We start from the raw sequence: 23,505 nt of genomic DNA, 5'->3' as shown, positions 1-23,505 counted from the left end.
TGATTGGTAGGACTCTGGCTGCATGAAGCCCGGGGCTGCCCATCTTGGCAGGCATCGCTCCATCTGGGAGAAAGTACTCGGGAGCTAGTGCCTCTGTAAACACGCCCCTCGAGGAGGGCAACCTCCCTCATGGGAGATCTTGCATGAGTACTGATGAAATGCTTTAAAAAAAAGCCACCAAACTTATAGAGCTGCCAAAGCTGAGATGTGATCATTTAATGACGGAAGAGAGCAGGGTGACAAAAAAAAAAATGTCCCCGAGAACTTTACATGTTATATTTTAATCAACAGGTGATTGTTGTATTTGGAAGGGAGGCCAAGAGCTGCGTTTTAATATCCAATAGTCTGTAAACTGCTGTCCTCTTGGGGCCCTGCACCGGGGACTTCAATCTTCGTTGGTTTCCTTTTGATTCTAGTTCATTTCTTTAGTGACCTGGGCGGCTTTGGAATTCGGAACAAAGAAAGAGAACAAAGTGACAAAGTGCACAATGACTATATCCATGAAACACAATCTTTTCTACATCCACGGGAAACAATGCCCCCACTGATGCTTGCCTGTCTCTGACACAGAGCTAGGAAAACAGGAGTTTGAGCAGTGACTGGCGCAGAGTTACTGGCAAATCTTTTCAGGAGGTGTGCAGGACCCCTTATGCAAACCCTCATAGAGCAAGGAAACATTTAGCTGGGTATAGTAATGACCGGACATTGCATTCTGGTCCCACAGTCATAGAGTCAAAACCCACGGGTTGTACATTATGAGCCAGGTGCCAATGCTGAGAGCATGACACGCACCATGCAATTCTCTCAACAACTCCATGAGGTAAGCACTATTTTTATACAGATAAGGAAACTGAGGCTTAGAAAGGTGGAAAGACTTGCTAAGGTCACGTAGTTAATAGATGGTGAGGCAGGGTCTTAGCACTGGAGCTTTTAATGACAGCACTCACATTTTTAAAAATACTGAAAGACTGCTTACAGCTGCTGGAGATCTTTGGGAATAACCTCGACATTTGTCTGGGATCGTTTCAGCAAAGTCAGTGTAAGGAAGAGGCGAGACAGGACATTCTTGATATTCTGCTTTCAGTCACACATAGCTGTGTATTTTAAGAAATGTGCACCTAAATATATCTATCTGGAGCTAAATATTTGTATGTGGTTTTGGTAAAGTATGTGACAACACACATAATTAGTTTTATATATAAACACACATTTTCTTATTCTTATTTCTGTCTTGCTTTATCAATTAGTACCTAATATAGTATGACTGCCCCAACTTATTAGCCCTGCTGCTTCCCTCCTCCCATCTACTCCATGTTTCTCCAAGGAGTTATCACTCCAGTCAACAGCCTAATGCTTTGTAAGGTGATATGACATGGACTGAGGTCACTCAGCAAGACCACCATTTAAAAACTGACATTTTAAAGATTTTTTTACTCATGAGAGACAGAGAGAGGCAGAGGCAGAGGGAGAAGAAGGCTCCCTGTGGAGGAGGGAGCCCAATACGGGTCTCGATCCCAGAACCCTGGGATCATGACCTGAGCCGAAGGCAGATGCTTAACCTACTGAGCCACTCAGGTGCCCTAAAAAGTGACATTTTATTTTATTTTTTATTATTTTTAAAAGATTTTATTTATTTATTTGACAGAGATAGAGACAGCCAGCGAGAGAGGGAACACGAGCAGGGCGAGTGGGAGAGGAAGAAGCAGGCTCCCAGCAGAGGAGCCTGATGTGGGGCTCGATCCCATAATGCCGGGATCACACCCTGAGCCGAAGGCCCACTGTGCCACCCAGGCGCCCCAAAAAGTGACATTTTAAAGCCAGAATCTGAATCAGATTCTTTCTTTCTTCCTGGAAGTCTGACGAATCAAACATTTTAAAAAATCAGTCATGGTATTTACCTTGAAGCCATGAACGTAACGTTTCTTTTTTCTAACCTTTTTATGAGCTTCAAAATTTAAATATATCATGGCCAGTTCGAAGTACAGCATTTGCGATTTATATGAGACATTCAAGCTACTGCATCATACTCTGTAATGCTGGCGACAGGGTGTTGCTCTCTTGGTCGCAGCTGGGATGAGCCATTTGAAATTTATGGTATGATGATATAGCAAAACATTTCACAAGAAATTGTTGAAATCATCACTGATCTTTCCCTCTGGAATAGTCTGGCATTATTAAGGTAATGACGACAAGGTGCTGGATGAAGTGAGCTCTTCCATACGGAATCTAGAGCTGTGGTTATATTAGAAATTAAGTTTTCGATTCATTTGCCTACCTGGTAATATTCAAGAGATTGTAAATGTCACTCTAAAATATTTGGTTTTTTTTTCAGCTACTGAACACTTTATGAAATTGAGTCAATGAGGTCAGCAGGAAGTGATGACCTGCCCTCCTTGAAAGTGCTTCAGGTGTGGGGATGTGTGAGGGAGATGCTCTGTTTCTACTTTGTGATTCCCTAGATCGCAGAACTTAGGTCCTTCTCAGACTGCAAAGAACAAGTGTTGCAAGGGCTAAAGTCTCTAGAAGGACGTCACTATAGTCCTCTCTTAGATACGTGGAACACAAATTTATATTGCTCCAAACCAATAAATCCTAGCTCAAGAGAGAAATCACCTCCGAGGTGGTTAAGTGCCAAGATAAAGCAGCATTCCAGAGTTACTAAATTTGAATCTAAGATATTATAAAACAAAATACTAGGCCTCTGACACCATGTTAAATGGCCATTGCCATAGCGGCCAGTTGCCTAGGCATTCTTAGGTGGGGCCTGGGGTGCTGAGGGAAACTAAGGACAGAGCTTTGTCATAATTAAGGAGTATCTGGGACCAGCCCTGTGATCACCACACGATACATTTTTGTGGCATGATGAACAAAATGCCTCAAGGGCAGGGCAATCTAAGCATAGTGCTGTTTAGGCCAGTGGAGGTGCAAGAGGGATGCCTGGGGGAAGGCGTGTGGAGGGAGTGGGCTGGGGAGTGTGGGAGTGTGGGAAGTTGCAGGAGGGAGGGCATGTGGAAACCTCACCTGTGAGGTCACAGCAGACTTGGCCCAGCGGAGCGGGGCCAGGATGTGGGAAGTTAGCTCATCAGTGCGTGCTCGTTCCAAACAGGCGTAAACGCACTTAGAAGGACATTTTAAAACAACACAGACCACATACTTAAGTATAGTACTTCACGATTTTGAGTTTTCCTTTCTTGACAGAAGCAAAGGACAGAGGACCCATAAGGAAGGGGAGCGGCAGGTAAAGACGTCACCTTTCATTGTTGCCGAAGTAAATTTCAAGTTTTCCCTCAGCTCTATCTTAATGTTGATTTTACCATCTAGGAGTTCAATATAATAAAGCCGTTCAGGTTCAAAGCCACTGTCCTTGACCACACCTATTAGCTCACATATGGGAAATTCAAATATAACAAGGAGATGATAGTGGGACGCGGGACACATATCTGAGCAGGTCAGGCTCAGTCTTCCAGAAGATGGGATTTTCAGTGTTTATATCTGCCAGAGTAGCATAATTGTTACATGATATTTGATGACAGCTTGGGGAAACACAGCCACCAACTGTAGCCTGAATTACTAACCAGTTCCTTCTGGTTGCTACCTCTGCTAGGTGAAAGGTTACTTCTGAGTCTATCCAGCTTCTGCTCTCGAGATAGGGAGGACAGTGAAATTAGCCCAACCAGCCTTACGACCCAAAATTGATTTAAAATCTGTTAATCCTGCATGTTTTTGGTTGGTTTCAGCAAGAATGATTAAAAAGAGATAGAACCTGGTGGGTTATATTTTGGTGAAAGATCAAAGCTGATAATACAACGTTACTGCCAAACACTGACTTCAAAATATACATGTCCCATAGAGCGAAATGATCTTTCAGTGCATATGGGCATCATATGGACCATATAACCCAAGCATATTTTCACCACTTTGGAATTTTCAACTCTAACATTTTAGGTGTAAATATATTACCTTGGCACAGTTACACAAGTGTAGGTAAGTGTGCACAGTTGCTGACAGTTAAAGACATAAGACATTTCAGTAACTTTACCCTGCCTTGGATATAAAGGATGTACAATTTATATTATACAAAGACGCTCAGTTCCTACAGGCACAGATCAATTGTATATCAAACATCCAAATCTTATTTCCAAATCAGTTATCTTCTGAAAACATTTGAAATTAAAAACATTCCACAGGCTCTCTACACTTTGAGTTTTATACCCCTGGTGGAGCAGCAGAATGGTTAGAATCTTAAAGATAAAGGTATCTGATTATTTATTATTCCATGACTGCATCTAGTTTTTCCATCTGCTCATAAAGTTCCAGGCTTGACTTGTAACTGAGAACCATAACTGAGAGACCACAAGTCGTTTTTTTTTTTTTTTTTTCCCCAAAGCACATGCATTTTAGACTAGAGATAATGATCCTTCCATTCAGGTGATCATGGCAATTGGGGATAAACACACACCACCTGAACTCTTGAGTCACTCGTTGCATTGGAAAGAAGCCACTGTGGCAGTCGGCTGTGGTCTCGGCACCTGACTTAGCTCCTGCCCAGGCTAAGAGATCATCGAAGCTGATTTAACACTTCTCCCTTCATAAGCATGGAAGAAAAGATGTCCTCAGTGTGGAGAACCCCTTAAGAACAGAGATTAGCTGAGTTCCAGGAAACTCTTCCAGAATCAGATGGAAAATTTTAGGTTTTAAAAATAACAGGGTCCTCCATTAAAACACTTAAGAATTTCACGGTTTGAAACTGGAAGACGTAGAAACAAACACGAACCTCAAGGTCAAAACTATTAAATGCTTGCTACAAGATCTGATGGAGAAAACGGCTTCTTTGCTAGTATGTACTTGTTCCACTACTCATTCCTTTTCAGCTGCGTGTGGACATTTTGGGCACATGTGCTTGAACATTCTCAATAATGACAAAAGACCCCTTTTAAAAAGAGTTTCCAAAATGTCATGGTTTAGAAAACAGTCTTGGAGAATAATTTTAAGATTTTTTTGATGCCAGTTGAGAAACTTCACAGGCAATGCAGAACCTTAACATGTCAGAAAGGGTTTACTCATAGCCAGTGAGAGGGGTCTGGCAGGAAATTAGCCAGCATTTCCTCACCTATCAGAATCTCTCTTGGGAGTAGACGTGGGAGGCAGTGCATTATGAATCTGATGTATTTTCTACAGTGTAAGAAAGATCATAATCTTGAAGAATTTATTGTCGACCTAAATGCCTTCCTCTCCTCCCACAATCCCATTGAAACGCTGAAATAAAGAATTGCTGAATCTGTTGTTATCACTGTGGCATATCCCTAAAGAAACAGATTAGTATACATGGACACATTGAACATTAGTTACATAATATTCCTAAGGAGCAAGTTTCAGGAATTCTAAAGAAGCGTGATGTTCTGGAAAGACTCTAGACAGAGAAACACATCAACAGCTGGCCTAATCCCAGCTGCCACTCATTAGCTGTGTGATTTCAAGTCACCCAGCTTCTCTGGGTCTTGGTTTTCTCATCTGTAAAATGGCGGTGGGGTCAGACCTTAAAGTCCTTTCCGGTTCCAGGTAACCAGAGTGTTAAGTGCCCTTTCTATACCCTTTTCCCTTTGTAAAGAGATACTGCTTGGGGAAATAAGCTGAGTAAATCAGGGGGACTCTAACTCATTCTGGGGAAGAGCAGAGTGTTTAGTCCTCTTGGGCCTTGGTCCATACCACATGCACTGAAGCAAGGACATAGATAAATAAAACGGAATGCTGAGAGCCTTGCCAGGTCAGCGTCAACTGTGTTTCTCAGTCAGATGCACCAGGATGTATTGCAAAACATCAGAATGACAAATGAAAGTAAAAGCAGGAGTCGTGTTGGCCACTCGCAGCTGACGGTGTGAGCGCCACTCAAGCCCAAAGAGAAATACATCTGTGTTTCATTCAGCGTGCTTCCCATTTAGCAGGTCTTCCTCCCCTCCTCCCCCTGCTTATCATTCCTGGACTAGAGGCGGTCACGTGACCCAGTCTCCCGCGGGGAGAGAGGAGAAAGAAAAAGGACAAGAGGATGGTGGGGCTCTGGGCCAGAGTCCCCCTTCTTACCTCCTCCGCACGTCTCGGAGCACTTGGTGAAGCCCTCATATTCCCAGTCATACAGCTCGTCAAAATCCTGCCGGCCACCGAAGAGGCCATCTGTCTCTTCTGGGGTCAACTCCGGACCTTCCCCGTTGCACGGTCCTGCATAACAGGCACGCTGCGATGCTGGCTTGGGCCCCTCACATTCGTCCACAGGCAGGTCAGCCACAGACTGAGAGAAAGACAGGAGCACCTGGCACCTCACCATTCGCACCTGGGTCCCCACGCCGCAGGTAACCGTGCAGGCCGACCAGGCTTCGGGGATGAATCTGCAGTCGGCAAGCAAACAAGAGGCCAGGATGAGAAGCCCCAGGCACGAGGCCATGGGGGCTGTGGAGGGCTGCATCCCACCTGTCGACACGGCCCAGCGCTGTCCCGGGATGTGCTCAGGGCTCTGCCACCCCGTCCGGCGATGGGGGCTTCAGTTTAGTTCATGAGCTCATTTGCCACGGTTTCTGGATTGGTTTTTTGGGCATCATATGAACTCCCAGCTGGAAGGCTTTCCAGCCACAGACCCCCTGCTTTGTCCCTGCTTTGCACCCACAATGGTAGTAGCCCTTCTGAGCAGGGAATCGGTGGTTTCTTCTCTCTCTCTAAATCCCAGCACTTGTGCCTTCTGCAAGACGCTGGCTATTCTTATAGCAAATACTGATCCTAAAAACTATCACAAAATAAGCCCTTAGAGATATTTAAGGAGGGATTTTTTTTTTTTTTTTGGTCTGGATCTCATATTCTGTAACTTTCTTTTGCTTTTCTGCTCAATGTGCTTCCCAAGATTTATTTATATATAGAAAGAGGTTCTTTTTTGTGAGTTTCCAAGAATGGAGCAAAGTCTTGTTCCTCACACATTCTTTGAATTAGTCTGGACTACAATTCTTTTTATATCATAGAGAAAAGCCATGCTACAAATTTAAATCCACAGACGTGTCACAGTAAATGAGAGATTCTGCATTCGTACAAGTTTGTTCGACAGCCTTTTCTCCCCCACCCCGAGAGAAGCCTCACTAGTGAGAATTTGGGTTTCCTCTGAGTTTCTCTATAACATAGGACAATATCCAAATTCCCAAAAAAAGACTTGCCCTCCCACTAATCAACAATGGCCATGACTGCAATGACCTGGAGAGGGACCTAGGGGAAAAAAGCCCAGAGGGAACCACTAACATTTTCACAAAGTTAGTATAATAATCTGGAAAAAGAACTCTGGAATAAAAAGTTTTTATATTTCCACGATCCTACTGCTTTCTCACAGAGAGTCATGCTGTGGAGGTATGCAAACCTGGTCTCCTAACCTTGACTTTGGCAGAAAACGAAAGACCTGATAAGAAGATTATAGCATTAAATCTTAGCAAGTGCAAATGGTTCCGATCTAGTTTAGGGAAATAGAAATTCTAGCAGGAAACCAATCCAAGTTTTCAAATTGGAAGGATCACAACAAAGATGTTTCCTGGGCTTGAGCCTGGGCTGTGCGTGGAGCTGGCCAGGAGAGCCAGACTCCCTTGACCCCCAAGAGCTCACGCTGTCTGAGGCATGAAAAGCCATCCCCTAGGAGAGAATGAAGGTCACATACAACCTTGTCAGGATGGTGGATGAGGGACGAAGAACCATGCAGAATTATTTCCAGGAAATTCTCATCACTATATTACCTCCCTCTCTCGTCTTTGAATGCTTGATCTATCTTCTGGCACCCAGAGAACCTGGGGGGAGAACTGTACCCTAAAAAATTAAAAAGTCTTCTTCTCTTTAAATAATGTTACCTGTAGGAGTTTTTTATAAATATAAAACCCAACTCTGCCATCGGACTCATTGTAACCTTCTTATTTACACATTCACATGTATCTGTCTGGCTCCTGAAACAACAATTATGACAAACACACACACACACTGAATGTTACAACCCAGGTGTAGACATAAAGGAAAATGCAAACTAAACAATTTTGTATGTAAGAAAAACCCAAAAGCAAATGAAAGGTCTGCCAACCTTCACAGTGGTGTGTGAATAACATTTCTTATTTTATAATGTGGTGCTGGATTTTATTTTCAAATTAAAAAAAAAGGACAAGATCTCAAAAAGCACTGTACCCTATCAGCTGTTCCTATGCTGGAAGAATTATTGTTCTGTCACCTCTACCGGCCATCGTCATCTTCAGAGACCATTACAAGACAACAAGGGTCAGCTAGCTTTTTCTGTAAAGGGCCAGACAGAAAATATTTTAGAGTTTGTGGGCCCTGTTTGTGGGTCTTTGTTGTTGCAACAATTCAACTCTGTCAACATGCTGTGAAAGCAGTCATAGACAGTGTGTAAGCAAATGGGTGTGGCTGTGTCCCAATAAAACTTTATTTATAAAAACTAGAGGGAGGGTGGTAGTAGAAAGGTCTGAAATTGGCTGTCGACTGTAGTTTCCCAACTCCTGCTATAGGACCTTTCCTGGACATGCCAAATACACTAAGATTCATAAATGATCTTCTTTTAAGTCTTAGTTCCCATCTTTTCCACATATATAAGTTTCTAAGAATGACAAGCAGTTAAACTGATTTATGTTTTATCTTCCAAAGTGAGTACCAGATGAAATCTAGAATACAAATGACCCACAGACCAAACCCTCAGCTCTCCTTGCCTACCATGTCAATCACTTTGCATTTGGTCTCAGTCTAGGACCAGGAAGATACACCAAAAGCACACGAAGTAGAAAGGGCACATTACTGGAGTCTCATGAACTCATTGCAATGCTTGAACCTTGTTTATTCTGAAGCAGCATTTCAATGAAAATAAGTGTGTGTGTGTGTGTGTGTGTGCATTTGTCTATTTTTTATTATCTGGACCTTTAGGGTTAATAGCAAAAACAATAAACATCTATTTTATGTCTCCCAAGTGAGAGTCTTATCAAATGTCAAATAGGCTTTCTGGCTTATCTCCCAACCCACTATCCTTAGGTCTTCATCAAGTTCACACCAATTAAAAATGATTTGGCTTTTAAGCAGTGCTGTCTTTTGGCAGTCACCTTAATTTCTCTAGTACATACACTGTATGATATAATATATTCTCTCTTGTTGAAGGCAGGAGATCGTATTTCAAAAGAAAACTATCTAAGAGAGCAAATGGCCAAGTGAATAATAACTGTTTTTCATACGAAACTTTCTCCCACATCCCTAGCTCTCCCGACTCTGTGTTTGCTATCTTGAGCTTTCGGGCCACAAGTGGGAAGAAGCAAGGTCAGTTAGAGGGCAGACAACTGAGCTAGGAGGTCTCAGTGTAAGGCTTAGGAGACATGGTTTGACTAGAACTTGCTGAGAAAGAATCCTTAAGGTTAGACCTTTAAAATGGAGGCAGTAGGGTTTGTTTTTTTTTTTTTTTAAAAATCATTTTGATGTACACATATTTCATGAAAAAGCTCTTACCATTGAAGTTTAATTTGGGTATTTTTAAAGTTTTTAAAGTTCTTTTTGTTAGCAGCACTGCTGTGGAATGAATGCAGAATGGCTGGATAAGTGAGTTCTTTCAGAGAAGGACTTGAACTTCAGAGAAGACCGATAGCATTTCTGCATGTAGTCTTCCCATCCCCAGGAAATTAAAAAAGAAACCTGGCAAATAGATGATTTATACTTCTGCCTGGTCTTCAATTTGCAAGCTTAATTGTTCGTTTCATGAACAAAAAGCTTATCCTTTCATTAGAGTTATTACCAACTATGGTAATGAAACAGAGAACAGTGATAATCAAATTCATGTGTAAAATCCCAACGTGCTTTAGTTATATGTGGCTATTACGAAGTCAGAAGCACGGACCAAAATAATAAGAACAATCACGTTATTAATATAGTGCTAAACAGAAACCATTCACTCCTTGGTTAATTAATCTCGTGTCGCTTCAGATCTTAGCCAGAGTTCGGCTTCACTTTTATGCACACATGGCCTATAGCTAAGTTGTTTTTTGTTTTCTTTTAAGTAGGCTCCATACCCGATGTGGGGCTTGAACTCACAAGCCCGGGATCGAGAGTCGCGTGCTCTACTGATTGAGCCGGCCAGCCTCCCCTGAGATTTTTAGCTTTATCTTTTCTCCTCTTACTTTCCTCTCCTTTCTCATATACATGTTCGTTTGTCTAAAAAATCATTGGGATTATTTAAAGTAAGGACAGCTTTATAGGGGTGTTATTGTAATGCTCCTACCAGCCCCACCCGTCTCTAGTTTCAAAATGCCAACTAAAACTTGCAGAAAATCACATGAGAAATACTTAGGAGCACCTGGGTGGCTCAGTCGGTTAAGCGCCTGCCTTCGGCTCAGGTCATGATCCCAGAGTCCCAGGATGGAGTCCTGCATTGGGCTCTCCACTCAGTGGGGAGTCTGCTTCTCCCTCTGACCCTCCTCCCTTTCGTGCTCTTTGTCTCAAATAAATAAATAAGATCTTTTAAAAAATACTTAATTTTGGTTTAGTTTTTGACCTTATTAAATTTCAGCTAGATGTCTGATAGGCTTTGCAGATTTCCTTGCCCTCTTTCTTTTGGTGTATGCTTAGGTATGGAGTGGTGGCAGGATCTCAGGGTGAGGAGAGGGGAGGGAATGAACTGAACAGTGGAGGGAAAATGATAAAAGGCTCTAACACGGACCCAAGAGGTTAGCGGGCACCCTGTCAAGTGCCTCCTTCCTAGTTACTGCAATCTCTCATTGATGTGAGCTATTTTACCACTCTAAATTACAGAAAATGGATAATGTAAATGATTCTTGCCCACAGAAATGCAGATAATTATGTCTAGTTGAATGCAATTGCTGTCCTGTGGACAGACCCATTTTGCATCTACTTGTAAATCCATTCCAACATCTTATTTCCCTAAATATGTATGGCTCTTTGAAATTTCCTTTGAATTGGTCAGAACATCTTCCTGATACCCTTATTAATTAATGAGGTAGGCAAAATCTTGGACAGATGTTCATTTTATAAATGCACGGGAATCATGGTTTTCCCCTTCTAGAATTTTATCATTTAACTAGTGGCCACAGAAGGATCTGGAAAATAGTATATTAGAAAATAAAATACTGTAATAAGTAATTCTACCCCACATTAACCAGAGAGTCTTTTACCTAATTACATCATTTGGGGGCAAAAAAAGTCACCATACTTTGTTGGTAACGATGCTGTTTTTCTACATTGCTTCATCTATTTTGAACGCAATCTTCTTTTGTCTATTCTTTTTCTTCACTTTTTCTCCTCCTGATTCTGAGCAACCCTTGAAATACTAATGGAGTAAAATCTTTAGGAGAAAGTGCAGTTTTCTAAACTGAAGCTAGGCATTTTGGCATCGGAACTGAAGAGGCATTTAGAAACTCGAGCAAAAGAAATTGCTGTTGGGTGGGACAGAAACTTGGAAAATGGAACAGGAGACACCTTCTTTCATCTGTCTCAATTTTACATGAGATCAAAGACCTCATGTAAACTTCTTTAGTTATTTAGTGTCTCTCAATAAAAGATTTTTTCAAAACCCTCCAAAAGGAGTCAACAAACAAAAACCTTTGGAACGCTACAAAGGGGAGGCGACTCCTTAATTGAATCACTTTAGGGATTTTAGAATTAATTGTAAAACCCTTAACACCAAGACAACCTTCAAATGATTCTTTAAAAATATAGCTAGGGCACTAAAGTTTTGGGAGAACACTTATCCAAAACAGGCCTCTCCATTCACTTAGAACCACACCTAAATCATTCCAAATACATAACAATCTAACTTATTGTGAAAGATCTTTAGTCAATGATACTTGACCTGAATATGGAATTACGAAACTATTTCTCAACTGCTGTTGTTCGCTTACAACTCTCCGGGGCTGCAAATAATTCATGCTAGTTATGCAACACATAGTAAAGTCTCCAAGCACAATTTTTCAAAGGTGTCTGGGCTATCACTCCACCAAACGTCTGATAGCACCACTTTTTTTTTCATAGGTTCCTCAAATCCTTAAGTATCACATGTAGGTTGTGAGAGACTTTCATCGCTGTAAGGTGACTCAGAAGTACAACCAAGCATAGACCGACTCCAGAAATCAAAATAACAGAACACAATGAGGATTTTGAATCAACTACCAATATATCTATTTGAGAAAAAAGTTCAGTCACCACCCCGTCTGATGGTGCTGACCAGTAACAAAGAAAGACAGAAAGAAATAGGAAGGAAGGACCCAATTCCAAACAGACTACGGCAGTACTGGGAGAGCTATATTTAGTAGCCTTTTCCAAGAAGCAGACTTCATTTTCTCATGATAATGATGCCCTTTTGGGTTCTTTGAGAGGCAGCTGGCTTCTGCAAAAATGCCTCCATGACTTTCTTGAGGAAACACTCAGTGCTACAAGTGGGGGAAGAAAGCCTGGCTGCATTAAAGGGCACATTCTCCTTTCAAAGAGACTTTATACTAGAAGGAAATGCTGCAGGGTATCAGAGTTCTCTCAGAGTTCCAAGGAGTCAGAGATTAAGGGGCCCCCATCAAGACCCACAGCCTCATACTTGAGGACTCCGTTACACTCATCTTACAGTTCCAACCTATCTTTCTCCCTATGGCTCCCGACAAGGTATGAGAAAGAGTCTTACTAAAGGAGGGATCTTGTGGACTGTCAGGAGTTTGTTCTTTAATAATAAGAGAAAAGATGGCAGAAAGACAGGTAATAATCATTTTCTGAGGATCCTGGCCCTAGAGTGTCTGCTCTTCCCAAAAATGCACCCTCAACTCTCTTGTTCCCAGTGGCATCCAACATAGCTGACCATGCCTTTTTTCTGGAATTACTTCATCCTATTGACTTACACGACAACCACCTCTTTCTTTTCTTTTCTGGTCGATTCCTTCTCTGTCTCCTTTTCTAGGTCTTTCTTCTGTCCTTGAACTTTAAACGTTGTGGTGCCCTGGAGCTCCATTTGGTGCTGTCTTCTGATGTGTTCAGTGATTCTTGGTTTCATACACCACCAATGTGTGGGCAACTTTGAAGTATTTAATCTCTAGTCTGGACCTTTTTTTTTCCCCTGAGTTTTGTACCCAAACTCTGTCTCTCTCTCTCTCTTTTTTTTTTTTTTTTTTTAAGTTTTGGGCTTGGGAGCCATTTTACTCTTTGAAAGGAGTAAACACTAATTTAATATAATTAATCTATTTATCAAAAACTTATCCAGTGCTTATGTGCCAGGCACCACTCCAAGTGCTTTATAAATAAAAGCTGTTAAATCCTAACGACAACCAGATAAGAACTATTACTTCCATTTAATAATTACTATATGGAAGAGGAAATTGAAGTCATTCACACAGCTAGTAGGTTTCATGCTCTTAACCACTGTACATTGCTCTCTCTCCTGATTGACATTTTTACTTTGATATTTCAAAGGCATCTCCAACGAAAAATGCCCAAAATGGAACTCTTGGTTTCCCTCCTCAGCATCTTACTCCTCTTCCAATCTTCTCCATCACAGCAAATGATTCCAATGGCCATCCAATCGCTCAAGTACACATTTAGGAGTTATTCTTACCCCTTATTTTTCCCAACTCCTCGCTTCCAACTGGTTCCCCAAGTCTATCAATTCTCCCTCAAAAATGTATCTGAAATTCATTTACTTTTCTTCATCTCCACGACCACCACCTTGATATAACAACAATAATAATAGCTAATGTTTACTGATGTGCTTTAAGACCTTTCTGTATATTAACTCATTTTAACATTGTTAGGAGACGGATACTGTCAGAAATGTTGTGAAATGGGCAAAAGAGATCCTTTTTATGGAATGCAGGCATTGCCTACTAGAGTTTCAGGGTGGGAGGTTGTCTAAATCTATGGAGGTGTGAGTCTTTGTCTTTGGCAAGACAGAAGTTTCCTTGCAGAGGGTTGTGATGACACAAATGTTTCCAGTCCATAGTGATGGAAATTTTTTTTCTGTTTTTGTCAATGCAAAGGATTTTTGTCTGGTAGAAAATATATACTATTCTAAATCCAATTCTCATTTGAACAAGTTTTAACACCTCATCGGTTCCCTTAATGATTTAGGAGTTAAATAAAAATGCTGACATGCGCTCATTTTATATTTATATGGATCCCGATTTTACCTTTTTGAAAACTATATTTTAACAGTACTATTTTCAACCCGATTTTTAGATGATAAAATTGGGGCACAGAGATTTCTAATGCCATACTGCTAAGTGAATGGCAGAATCAGGATTCAAACCATGGCAGTCAACTCCAGAATCCATGCTCTTTACCACGTCACCATACTGGCTGTTGGGCGGCCACATAAGCCACAATCACTGAAGCTACTACCTCTGCGGGACCACCCCAACAGCCACTGGTCTGTTTTCTTTCTCTCTTAGACCTTACCAAGCCATTCTTCGTGTTGTAGCCAGGGGGATCTTAAAATGTAAAGTTTTTAACTGTTTCTCAGTATACCCAGAAGCAAAGTCAAACTACTTGCAAAGGTTGGATAATACCCCTCTATCTTCATTTCCTGCTCTTCTCCCCCGTTCACTAGCCTCCAGCCACACTAGTCTTCCTCCTCTTCCTTAAATGTATGTAATTCTTTCTTGTAACAAAATCTTGTAACTCAAGATTTTGGCAGGTGGGTCACTCCCGGGATGACTCTTCTTTCTCACAGCTTGGAATAACTCCCACTCATCCTCCAGGCTTCGGTTGACAAGTCCCCTCTCAGAGAAGACTTCTTGAACCCCCCAGGCCTGCTGGGGCTCCTGTTAGACTCTCTTAGAGCCCATCTTCATTTACTTATAGTAGTTGTGAGCCTCTGAAAATCAAGTGTGAATCTTTATGTAATAACTATCTCCCTTACTATACCAAACCTCTGCAAAGGCAGAACTTCCCATAATAGATACTCAATAAATATATACTTTTAAATGAGTAAGTAAATGACTAGTTACATAGAATGGTGGGAGTTGACATTATGAATGAGTTGGTATTGGGTTTGTTCTTAGGTCCAAAGATGGAAAGCAAGCTAAAGAGGCAATAGTCTTGAAACTCAAAGAAATTAAACCATACCTCTCCGTTCCAGGTATTGGCCCGAGCAAACAAAAACTTTTTCCTGCTGTAGAAGTTTCTTTTGGTCTTTAAAAAAAGTTATCGTGCCCAAATTCAGTAGTGGGCTTCTTCTCCATTTTATATTTCTCAGAGCTGTACTCAGGCGGTCTGTGCTGGTCTCATTTTATCTTGACGGGATATTAGGTTATCACATAGCTTGAGGCAAGTTTAGATTCTGTGTCTATCACACTTCAATTTAATCCCAATAAAAATGCTATTTTATAGGGGCGCCTGGGTGGCACAACGGTTAAGCGTCTGCCTTCAGCTCAGGGCGTGATCCTGGCATTATGGGATCAAGCCCCACATCAGGCTCCTCTGCTATGGGCCTGCTTCTTCCTCTCCCACTCCCCCTGCTTGTGTTCCCTCTCTCACTGGCTGTCTCTATCTCTGTCAAATAAATAAATAAAATCTTTTAAAAAAATGCTATTTTATAGAAGAAAAGGATTTGGGGGCAGCTGTGAGCCAGAGGCAGCCTTCAGTGATTTATACATAACCCTGATCTCACACTGTCTTAGCATACAAGCAGCTACCCCAGTGAAGGCTCTGGGGGCATTTTGGAGCTGTTCTGATGTTAGGGGAACCCAAGGAGAGCTCCTCTTTTCATCTACTCTTTAAAACTCAATATGCACAGAGTTTTGGGGAAAAAGAAGATAGGCCACTAACTCTATGTAGCAGATACAAGTAGAGTCAAATTAACTCTCTTCACAAATAAAAAATGAGGCTATGACAGTTGTTTCAGACCATCTTCCTCTCCTACTGCTTTTCTGACCTATGCGCACAGAACATACTTTACAAGTTGGGTTTTCCTTGAGGCTAGTCTGATTATTTGAAAAGCCACATCCCAGGGCCTCACATGCCATTATAGCTTACAGTGCTATTAGTGCACTTGTAGTTCTCAACTTAATACCAGAATGGAGTTTTTAATGCATATCATTTTCCCTGATTTTGATAAAAATCTAAAATATTGTAAACTCAGAATACTTTCCATGAACCGTTTTTTTTTTCTTCACATGGAGTGAAATTGGTTTATTTTGCAATTTTGTAAAGGTTTCTTTCCTTTAATTCAACAAGTTTGGCAAAGCTCTCCAATGAAAAGTTCAGTTCATTAAAAATGACCTTAATGGACTTAACATATATTGGTGGTGACAGGGTCCATACTTTATTTTGGCACACATGGATCCCATTAATTTGTCTTTGTCACTCTCTGGGGCTCAGCTGAGCAATAGTTCAGATTTAGTTTTCTTGAAAGTAGCTACAGAATGAGCAATAAGTGGAGATGTTGGGAGGGCCTGACAAATTTAGAACTTCTTGGTTTGCAATACTTTTCTAATGACTACATAAAAATGGCTCTGTCTGCTCTGTTGAGTTTGTTATTGATTTTTCTGTCTTGGTGCACATTGGGAGCAATCTAGGGGGATCAACTGTATTTAACCCAGAGTTGAGAGAGGATGCTTTTCCACCCAAGCATTTTCTAAACTGTCCTTATTAATTTTTGCAATTCCGTGAAGGTCCTTTTTTATTCAAATAAATGTAAATAAGCATTGTCCTTTAGAATGAATTCTGGGCTCCCAAGTGTGATGCTTACAAATGAATCTGGAAAAAGCCTTGAAAGTACAGAAGAGAGGCAAGATGGTCCTGTTAGCTGGGGCACCACTGGCTGAATTTCAGGTTAAATTGTACTTTTCTCTCACATGCCAGTAGATACAACATCTGCCTCAATTTCTCCACTTGTAAATAGGTGATTATTATACGTTTTTAGTCCCTAAAAGGTTCTCTGGGAAGATGCATGATGCTGGAAAAGGTCCAATCATAACCCCAGTTAACATGTGTAAAGAGCTTCCTGCATACTGGGTAAATTACATGGACTAACTTAGTCTTTGTAATAACCCTATGTTGTAGGTACTGTTACTATGCTCATTTCGCAAAGGAGGAAATTACAGCCAAAAGGTTAAGTGACTTGCCCAGGGTCTCCTATTGCTAATCGTGGATCCAAGACGAACACCTGGCCACTCTGTCCCTAGAGCCCACACTTCACCATTGCTGGTGCACGTTGCTGCCCTGCATGGAGTTCTGATCAATAATTAAACTGCTTTTTACTTTGATCCCGGCAGGCCTGTATCCTCGTTTGAGCACACAAATACACAGAATTACCCCTCACCAACTCACATAGTTGGCCGCGTGGTGTATCGAAAAAAATTTAAATTTGAGGAAATTACCTATGGTTTCTGCATTGCTGAGGTACGTACACTGATACAAAATACCTGATCATTGGCTATGTGAAAATACCCAATAATCCTTCCTCAAGTCCTGGTTTTAGAGTGAAAGATTCAAATAAGTTCTATCACAATCTGCCAAACATCAGTTTGTATTAACATCCCCCAAATTCTTTCCATGTATATTGCATTCTTCTCTCATTTATGCTCATATATGTGAATTACCATGTCCTAGCTTAACTATGCTAATATTGTTAACTCAGAGGAATGTATGGTAGTGGAGAGAATTTGGGAATTCAATAAATAATTCTCTTTCGCTTCTTTTTAAATCCATACCACTATCACGCTGTGCATACCGAAACATCAAATGGCATTTTAAAAATACAGCTAGCTCATTTGTTCAATCTGTGGATAAATGACCAATACGCAGCACTTCGGACACAATCTTATCATTCCTGGGATAATGCACTCAAGGTTCCTTGAAGGCAAAGATTACCGGGTTTATTTTTACCGTCTTTGCAACTGGCACAAAGCTTGGCACAGGGCGGGTGACTTATGAGCAAATTAACCTCTTTCATTAGGAGATGCGAACAATTTAGCTGGTCTCTGGACTCTCCAGACCTAAAATACAGAATCAGCCAGAGAATTGATATTAAGCATGCTGTTGCAGAGGAGATGATGGAAGAGAATGATTTGGGTAGATGGGAAGGAAGCCTGAAAGGAAGGAGTTGAAAGTGAGCGAGGTTGTGACTATCGTGGGGTAAGGGCTGATTCAGTCTGGCCAGTATACGGCTTTAGCTCTGTGAGGTGCCAATTCTCAAAACTAAATGCTTTTGTGTTTTTTTCATCCTGTAATTCTAATGCTTAGCACCATTCTGCCTGAACATCTCTTATGTTGGTTTAACGATCTACAAATAGCATTTAAACTGCTTAATCATAGATGAGATGACTTCTGATTCTTAAGAAATAGATGTAGGTATGAGCTATTCCTTTTATTTTCTGTGGCCTGAGATTCATGAAGAGAAAATAATTCAGGCACCTTGTATTGAAGATATAAACAGCAAAAGTATCTGGATCCATGACTGATGTTCGATTCCTTGAATATTCTTTGGGGGAAAATATAAAAACACATGTCACACAATTAACATTTCTAGCCAGTTTTTTTTTTTTAAATATGAATTCACATTCTTAACCACTGAGTTAAGCCATCCACATTCTCAGACAACTTTATTGGATATAAATATGGACTAATGTAAACATATGCTTAAATATTATATATTTAAATACTATTTCCAACAAGGTAAACAAGGCATTTAATGACTCCAGGATCACCATGGTGACCCTTATTGGCTTTTCTTTCTGTATCTAATTCCTTGTGGGTTCTGTTCACACAAATGCATGACAGGAATTTCCCTTTCCTTCTTATTGAATCAGCCCCATCACTAAGTTGATGCCATCTGGCATCCAGATATGACTGCTGCCTTTGGCCTGCTTGTTTTCCTTTTTCTTCTTTTTTTTTTTTTAAAAATGGCTTACACCGAGATTATTTATGGCAATACATTTAAGGTCTGACTATTGTGTTGAAGCACAAAACTGTTTTCTTAACCATGCAATAAAGCTGTTAAGTGAAAATCTGATGAGATAACCCAAGATCTTTTAAGGGCAAGATCAAGGCACAGAGGACCACCCAATCCTGCTTCTGAGAGGACAGCACCATTAAGGCGCTCCATCCGGGGCGTGCCAATGTCTGAAGGAGGCTTGGCTGGTGAAGGTGGTTGTGGTGGTCACCTAGAGTCCACAGCAATCACCTGCCTCCCGTGGCTTGCTCGGAGCCATCCAAGCAGAACTCCTGGCAACTGAGATAAATCCGGGAGATACCTGGTTTCCCTAGGTACCCCATTAGTCCTCCCTCCCTCTTTCTGGAATGACTTGATTCACAGAGCAGAAAGTCTAAAAGCAGAAAGGCAGAGCATTTGGGGCAACCGGCTTTCTCATATGCCTCCCTTAACAGATGACACCTTGCGGAGCACTGAGTGGCCTGTTAGTGGCCTGAAGGAGTTAAGGAAATGAACAATTTCCTTCCTACTCCAAGTGAGATCAGGCTCCTAAAGAAAGCCCGCTGATTAACTTCCTGTTTAGCAACAGAGACGTGCTGCCTTTACATGTCCTAGAGGACACCTTAGTATCACTTTTGTTCAAGAAATGAAGCTTTCAAAGTGGTCACTGTGTGTACTTGGTTTGAGATGGTTGTCATGTTTCTGTATATAACTCCACAAAGTAAGTTCAATACAGGACATGGGAAATCAAGTCAGTAATGTACTTAGCTTCTACATGATTAATGAACACAATTAGACGACCACATTGTGGGTTCTGATCCCTCAGCAAATACGAGTAAAATTCCGAGGGCTTGAAAAATACCTAGAAAGCTATTCCCATATATTTGTCAGTGGAAGCAACGAGCTGGGCTCAATCTGACATTTACATCCTAGACAAATCAAGAAACACTCTTAATTACAGAGAACAAACTGATGGTGACCAGCGGGGAGGTGGGTGGGAGGCTTGGGTGAAACAGGTGATGGGGCTGGAGGAGGGCACTGGTCGTGATGATCACTGGGGGACGCTATATTGTACACCGGAAACTAACATCACGCTGTAAAAAGTAAAATGATAAACGAAAAATAACAACTCATGAAATCTAAAAAAAAATAAATAAACGATGAATCCTAAATGATACTTTCATCAGCTGGAGGCAAATTTAAAAAGACATACTTCACATAACAGCAAAGGAGAATTCCATCAGTCATTTCTCCATCTGCCCCTTTCTAGTGCTGGAATGGCACGGCTCTTAGCCTTGCAAAAATGCAACTCAGACCAGAATCTTATTATTTTTAGAAGTCCGTCTCTAACCGTAATTCCTTCTGTGTTAATTGAGTAGCATGAATTTCTACGGACATCCTCAGAGGCAAGTTCACCTTCCTGTATTTAGTTATAAGATTGTCCGTGCTTGATCAGCTTTACTGGCTAAAGCCCCACATGACGTAGTCTCAGTTCGGGGCTGGATCTTGTTCACACTGTTCTGTTCAATGAGGAGAGACAAAATATACCTTGCTTAAAGATTCTTGCTGCCGATTGTCAGAAAAATCTGATAAAAACATGTGCTGGATCAAGACAAACCACGGCCGCTAGCAAAAAGTCAATTTCTAGGGTCTGACTCTCCCAAGTGGGTTAGGAGATATCATGAAAAGATATTCACCACGATGTTCCCACCTTCGTGCCATATGAATCAAATGCATCATAAATACACCCGTCTGTTGCTAGAAAAAAGTCAACATCTAAAAGTATTTCTCAATAAAGCTGCAGCTTTATAAATTAATTCAATAGATTAAGGCCATTACCATAATGTGACCTAATTGTCCTACTTATTTCAGGTATTCTTTTTAATAGGTTTCATTTATTTATTTTTTTAATTTTTTAAAAGGATTTTATTTATTAGAGAGAGAGAGAGAGAGTACGAGCAGGGGGAGGGGCAGAGGGAGAGGAAAGAGCAGACTCCCCGCTGAGCAGGGAGCCAGACTCGGGCTTCAATCCCAGGACCCTGGGATCATGACCTGAGCCCAAGGAAGGGCTTAAGCCCTGCTTAATCAACTGAGCCACCCAGGCACCCTATTTCAGGTCTTCTATGTGGCTGATATCTGCATGCGTATCTTCCGCAGGGCATTTAGCTCCATGGGACAACCATACCAGTACACGCTTCTGTTCTATAAAGTTTTAGTTATTTCTTGGACATTCAGTGTTTACTTTCTAATCCGAGTTTTTTTCTAAACATACCTTAGAGCGGTTCCTTTCCAACATATCTTTGAGAGTGCTAACCAATTATTATTATTATTTTTTTCATTTTGGGGTTATAACAAGCATCTAATATTTAATAACAGTATCTCCATATGCTAAAGACTTGAAGCTACTAATTTTCCTATTGTTTAATGAAACAGGCTGGTGATAATATTTTTATTTTACATCAGGGGAAATCAATGATATTTACCATTTTTACTAGAGGACTCTCTCTATTAGCTGGAGCCAAAGTGAGAGATAATAGTTCTAGACCACGATTCATGCTTCTCTGAGCAGGTCAGAAGTGACGGCCACAGCTTCTAAACATTACCATTTAATTTAAGCAATGTGAGTCTCCTCGGTGGGGGGAAGGAAAGACTTGCTGACAGTATATCATTTTTTCATTATACTATGGAGAGTAATTATAGGTTGCTACATACATTTAGAAACTAGTCTATGTGGTTTAAAAAAGAAAGAATTAAGACCATGCAAAATTATGTTTTTTAAATTCAAAATCAATAAAAAAAATAATGTGACATATAGGACCTTTCCTAGGGTTCAGTGTGCTAAACATGTCAAGCGCATTAAGATGTGGAAACCATATACCTTTCATTACATTATTCTACAGCTGTCACTTATTTCATTTTGGTATAAAAGTAATTATTGTTCTGAGCATAATAGTATACATTTCCTTTACCCGGCACCAGCGCTCCAATTACAATCTACTTCAATTCAGATTAATCATGCCGAGATGGCAATTCCATTACACCAAGAGTAAAATTTAATAATCTAATATATGGCTATAGTTTCAATGGTGAAAACTATGTGGTTAACTACTTTAGGGATTTTATTAAGATTAAAGTTAAACATAATGCATCTTAATCAGACCTTTAGTGGAAAACACTCGTTACAAAACATGGTTGACCAGGGTCTATGTAATCCTTGTGCAGGGGCATTAAGCTCCACTTAATACTTTTACTTGAGAGGTATCTAATAATGGGAAAGATGTTAAATTATTGATGTAAGATGTTTTGATTTAATTTCGACTTTATTAGATTATTTTGCATCGGTTATCATGTGATACTGTATATAGGATTATGCTTTAGACCAAATGACAAAATATTGTGTACAGGAAAGCAGAGTTTATTTAAGTAGAATAATACATGTCTGGTTTTAAATGTATTTAACCTAAGAATACCTATATAAGGAACAACTAGCTCCAATTACACGGCATCTTTCTGTGTCTTAAATGGGACCTTAGTGGATAAAGAGCTAATCCCCCTCTAAAATAAACTGCTTACTTCCTCTCCAGCAGCAAGAAGGCCTGTCCAGCCAGGTGCTAGCAGGAGAGAAACAAAAAATTTTAAGCCTTCATATATTCATGTAAAGGTTGCACCGTGATCTTTAAACACTGCCTTTCCTCCAAAGTTCTGCAATGGTTAATGGCTTTTTAAAAACGTCATTTTTCCAAAAAGCAGAAAAAAGCGCTGTAGTAACTTTATAGTACAAAAATAATTTATGTTTTGCTTATTGTCCTTTTAAGTCAGAAATGCATTGCCTAACGTGAAACCAAGTGACTGAAAAACAAATTTCATTTCTTTACGAATGAACTCTGGTCCTACCAATCTGTATTTTGAAATTCTTTTTCAATCTTTGCTGTTTGGGGACACCATTTGTGGTCTGGCACACCATATCAGATTTAGATTCAAACAGAATGGATCTGAGAAAATTCTAGATTGTTTTTGAATATATAGTTTACACTGTTAATTTATATCTCTAGTGAAATTTAAACTACGGGTTGAATTTGGAAACCATTCCATACCCTACATGCTATACTCTGAATTCCTGGAGGGTGAGTAACATGTCTTATGCACCACTGCAGAGCACAGAGCCTAGGGCTTATAGTAAATAATGTAATCCAGAAAATCATCACTCTGAGAAACTGCTTTGATCATAAATGAAATAGAGCATTAAAATGTTTTCCCTTATTTTTAAAAATGATGCAGCAGATTTACCTATCAGCGTTTTCTAGTACAACTGATATATGGTTACTAATCAATCAATCAATCAATCAATCAACCAATGTTTGCCTTTCTTCCTTATTTCCTCTTCTGAGGCACCCGAAAAATCTGTGCCTGGTGATCTTGCAAATTTCATGGCATTAATAAAACTGAGTGGGTAAGGGACCGTGATCAAGTGGGGCAAAGATTGGGATTGCAGCAAGAAAGGGAAAAGAAAAGCTAATATACTTCCTTTGCCCGCAGATATGTTTTACCTATGCTTTACTTTTTGTGAGGGGGTATATTGCAAAGCTGGG

General features: G+C 40.5%; 1 protein-coding gene across 5 annotated transcripts in view; it reads right to left on the bottom strand.

Moving 5' to 3' along the window:
• ADAMTSL1 (ADAMTS like 1) overlaps nt 1–23,505 on the bottom strand; it is an 861,688-nt gene that overhangs the window by 175,913 nt on the left and 662,270 nt on the right. For all 5 annotated transcript variants that reach the window (XM_019801253.2, XM_034663958.1, XM_034663959.1 and 2 more), the window contains one exon: nt 6,079–6,380. In XM_019801253.2, the coding sequence (XP_019656812.2) occupies nt 6,079–6,380 (302 nt within the window). The remainder of the gene's footprint in view (nt 1–6,078; nt 6,381–23,505) is intronic.

The sequence above is a fragment of the Ailuropoda melanoleuca genome, chromosome 7 (assembly GCF_002007445.2).
Source record: "Ailuropoda melanoleuca isolate Jingjing chromosome 7, ASM200744v2, whole genome shotgun sequence".
NCBI lineage: Eukaryota > Metazoa > Chordata > Mammalia > Carnivora > Ursidae > Ailuropoda > Ailuropoda melanoleuca.
Note: the sequence above shows the minus strand (reverse complement) of the source record. Positions and strands in the feature narration are given on the sequence as shown.